We start from the raw sequence: 3,367 nt of genomic DNA on the forward strand, positions 1-3,367 counted from the left end.
GTTTTTACATTCTAATGATGGTATATATATCTTACAAACCCATGAATTGAATAACAAACACTGAATTATAAAAATTCGTAGTTGCTTATGAGATGTTGAAGAAAAGTTAGAAAACTGACATGTCTTCTAATAGGCACTTTATTGTAGAAATTTGGAACATTTGTTTGCATTAGTCTGATTAGTTGTGGTATCATATACCTAGTCAAATAGATACGTGTGGTCTTACAAAACTAGTAAAATAGATATGGATTAACAACATGAAAGGGTAACATGATAGAGTAAGCACCTTTTGACATATTAGAGAATACAGATGAGAACTTTATTGGATTCACAAACCTAGTACAAACTTTTAAGATCAGGTTTCTTAGATATTCTGCAGATTGAATTTGTATTGTAAAGTCTATGTAAACTTCCAACATGATATAATAAGACAGACAATAAATAAAATATGTATTTTTTTTATTAATAGTGAGCGACTGTTGTGCTTGAGCAAGTTACAAACTCTGGTGATATGACATTTTTCCTTAACCATGACTGATTGATTTTGGGTATTCACTCTAACACAAGTACTTTCAAATCACATTTTTTTCATCGACATGATAAACTGGTCTAGTTTATCACATAAATGAAGTCAAGGATACTTAATTAATATGAACCGTGGAAATGGATGAGGTGATTTCCTTTGTTCTTGGATCAGCAGTCTCTAAAGAAACACCAAGAGGATCTTCTCTAACTAACAAGGCCAAAACATTGAATGAGCTCCAAGATTTCGTCACCTGGCTTCCAGAATCCCCTAAGGTTACAGCAAATACGGCATCAAACCCACCTGCTCCAGGAACTCCAGCCAGCAAAACTCCTTCCATACTCATAGTAGCATCCAAAAGCTTAGTTTGTGATTCTGGCTCTATCTGCAAATTTGTGAAGCCAAAGAATCAATGCAAGGAGAAAGATGTTACTTTTCTGAAGTCTACTCAGAATTTAAGATAAAAAGAGGGAATACAACCCAACCCTATCTTTCCCAATTGACCAGAAGGACTGATAATATTAATTAACTTTCCTTGCTCCGAGTTAGTTTGCTAAAAAGAATCTAACTGATCAACTTCAGATGATCAGATGTCAATTCCTGGGCATGGACTCTTAAACTTGTTCTGTTCTTGCAATTGGGAATAATCTTGCATGAAATGAGGAGATTTTAATTAAGAATCACCTTGAGTTTGCCCTAGTTTAGATTTATATTTGAAGTAAACGATCAGACTACTCTTTGTCTAGCGTCTCAAAAACAACTTCTATCCTCCTCAACCTGAGCAGCAGCTTCCTTTCTTCACTCGACTTAGAATAAGCTTCCGATTCAACTATGGAGAGAGGTGTATTATGTTCATTACTACTGACATGGTGTAGATCTGCCTATGTTTATATTCTAAGGGGTGTGGGTGTTGCAGTGTTGGTATTGGTTGGGCATCGATTTCCAAGACTGACATCTACCTGTGCAACTTAGTTTCCTTAAATAGCCATTCAAGTGACAGTTAACTAAATCTAGAAAGTATAGTACATAGATCAAAGTAAAAGATGCAACATTCTGTTGATAATTTTTCTTTAAACACCATCAGCAAAGACCCGACAATAACTATAACAATTATATAAAATTCACTTGAAGAAAAGACATACCGGAACACCTGCAGCCTCACCCATCTGACGTATATGAAGCCTGATTCCAAGCATAGCCTCTCTTGCTCCTAATAAAGCTTTAACTATTGCTTGTTGGTTTGGATTACTGACTTGCTCTATCCACTGTTCATGCATTTTATAAAGTTGTCTTAGACACAAAGTTGGGGAAGAAAACAAAAAAGCTAATGGGTATGAAAATATTAAAAGCAATATGAAAACCCAAAGTTTCAATTTTTGATGACGCCATGAATAGGAGTAAAGAGGGTTAGACTGGCACGAGTCTGACAGATGTTAAAGTGGCCCACATCACATAAAATATACTGCCTCTCATGACCCGAAATGCCCAAGAAATCAAATTTGGCTTCATGTTGAAAGTTTGATTAGTTCAATTTCTATAAACAAAAAATGAGTCAAAGAAGTATACCTTGTCTGTTTTCTGAATGCTGCAGCTGTCTATCAAGCATTTATATTCATCCCAGTGTTTTTCCGCCAATTCGCTTAAAGTATTGAGTTGTGTTTCAAGGGCTGAGTTTGCCTCTGACAACTTTCTCAACGTGTCCAAAGATTTCTCAGGGTCAGACTTCTGCCACTTTTTCACGGAACCTACCATTGATGGAGTTGAAGATCCTCCAGCCCCGGGTTCTCCAAGTAACTGCAGAGAGCAGTATAATGTCTTTAAAAACACATGCTTCCACTCTCTAGAGGCAAACCAAAAACAAAAAAGGAACTCCTAACATGATTTAAGCATTTTATTTCTGAATGGGCAGCAGACTGATGAGAGAGAAAAAAAAGAGACATTTGAATGCAGCCTTTAACTGTGCTTATTGAAGTTTTGGAATAATTCTGACCTTTTAGTACTACATTTGTCAGTCCGAACTTATAGAAGTCATGTTATATCATGTCTATCTCTACATTCAAAGTTAACAAGGAAGCACAAGGCTCTTCGGATGAACCACTATACTGGTCCCAAATGTAATCATGAACATAGAATGGAGCTTACAACAAACCATGCAGCAGGATCAATTGATGCAGAATTTTTTTTATAGATTACCTTTCAAGACAGATTGATTGTCGAATATTGAACTTAAAAGTAACACAGTTCGTATTTAATCATTCAAATCTATTGTAACCAAAGGAAATATTAAGTCCAAACATATGATGGGAACTTAGGAATACTAATACAAATAACAAGAACGAGCTTAGCAAAGTGTAAGATGTTGAAACAATTCAAAATATATATAACCACAAAGTTAAAAAGACCTGAAAGGTACAAAATATAAGAAAATCCAACTGCAGTAAGTCATATCACCATTTGGAGGGTCAGAAAGCATTTAATTACTAGAGCAAACTGGGCATATGATATTCTTTTGCATCCATGACCATACTTACAAGTGCATGCATAGTTAGGTACAACAATTAGAGAAATTAACATGCTTACAAGAGTCATCAATGGTGGCAAACAGAACTTAGTCCTCTCATGGTCCCACTTTCCTTTCAGGATTTCAAAAACAACTTCAGGTAATGGAGTTCCCATCACTGCAACCTGAAACCATAGGGAAACAAAATTACCAATTAAAGTTTTCAATGGACACCTGTTTAAGCTTATCTTAAGCATCCAGCGTCCATATCTCTTGTACTTAAATACATGTATGTGTGTGTGTGTGTGTGTGTGTGTGTGTGTGTGTGTGTGTGTGTGAGAGAC

At 35.8% G+C, this 3,367-nt stretch overlaps 1 protein-coding gene across 1 annotated transcript in view; it reads right to left on the bottom strand.

Moving 5' to 3' along the window:
* Positions 1-264: 264 nt before the first annotated feature.
* LOC101290865 (phosphomevalonate kinase-like) overlaps positions 265-3,367 on the bottom strand; it is a 7,274-nt gene continuing 4,171 nt past the window's right edge. Inside the window, exons 7-10 of the mRNA XM_004300136.1 lie at positions 3,104-3,208; positions 2,090-2,317; positions 1,666-1,788; positions 265-908 (exon numbers count right to left, since the gene is read on the bottom strand). Of these exons, the coding sequence (XP_004300184.1) occupies positions 642-908; positions 1,666-1,788; positions 2,090-2,317; positions 3,104-3,208 (723 nt within the window). The 3' untranslated portion in view covers positions 265-641. The remainder of the gene's footprint in view (positions 909-1,665; positions 1,789-2,089; positions 2,318-3,103; positions 3,209-3,367) is intronic.

Source organism: Fragaria vesca, linkage group LG5 (assembly GCF_000184155.1).
Source record: "Fragaria vesca subsp. vesca linkage group LG5, FraVesHawaii_1.0, whole genome shotgun sequence".
Lineage (NCBI taxonomy): Eukaryota > Viridiplantae > Streptophyta > Magnoliopsida > Rosales > Rosaceae > Fragaria > Fragaria vesca.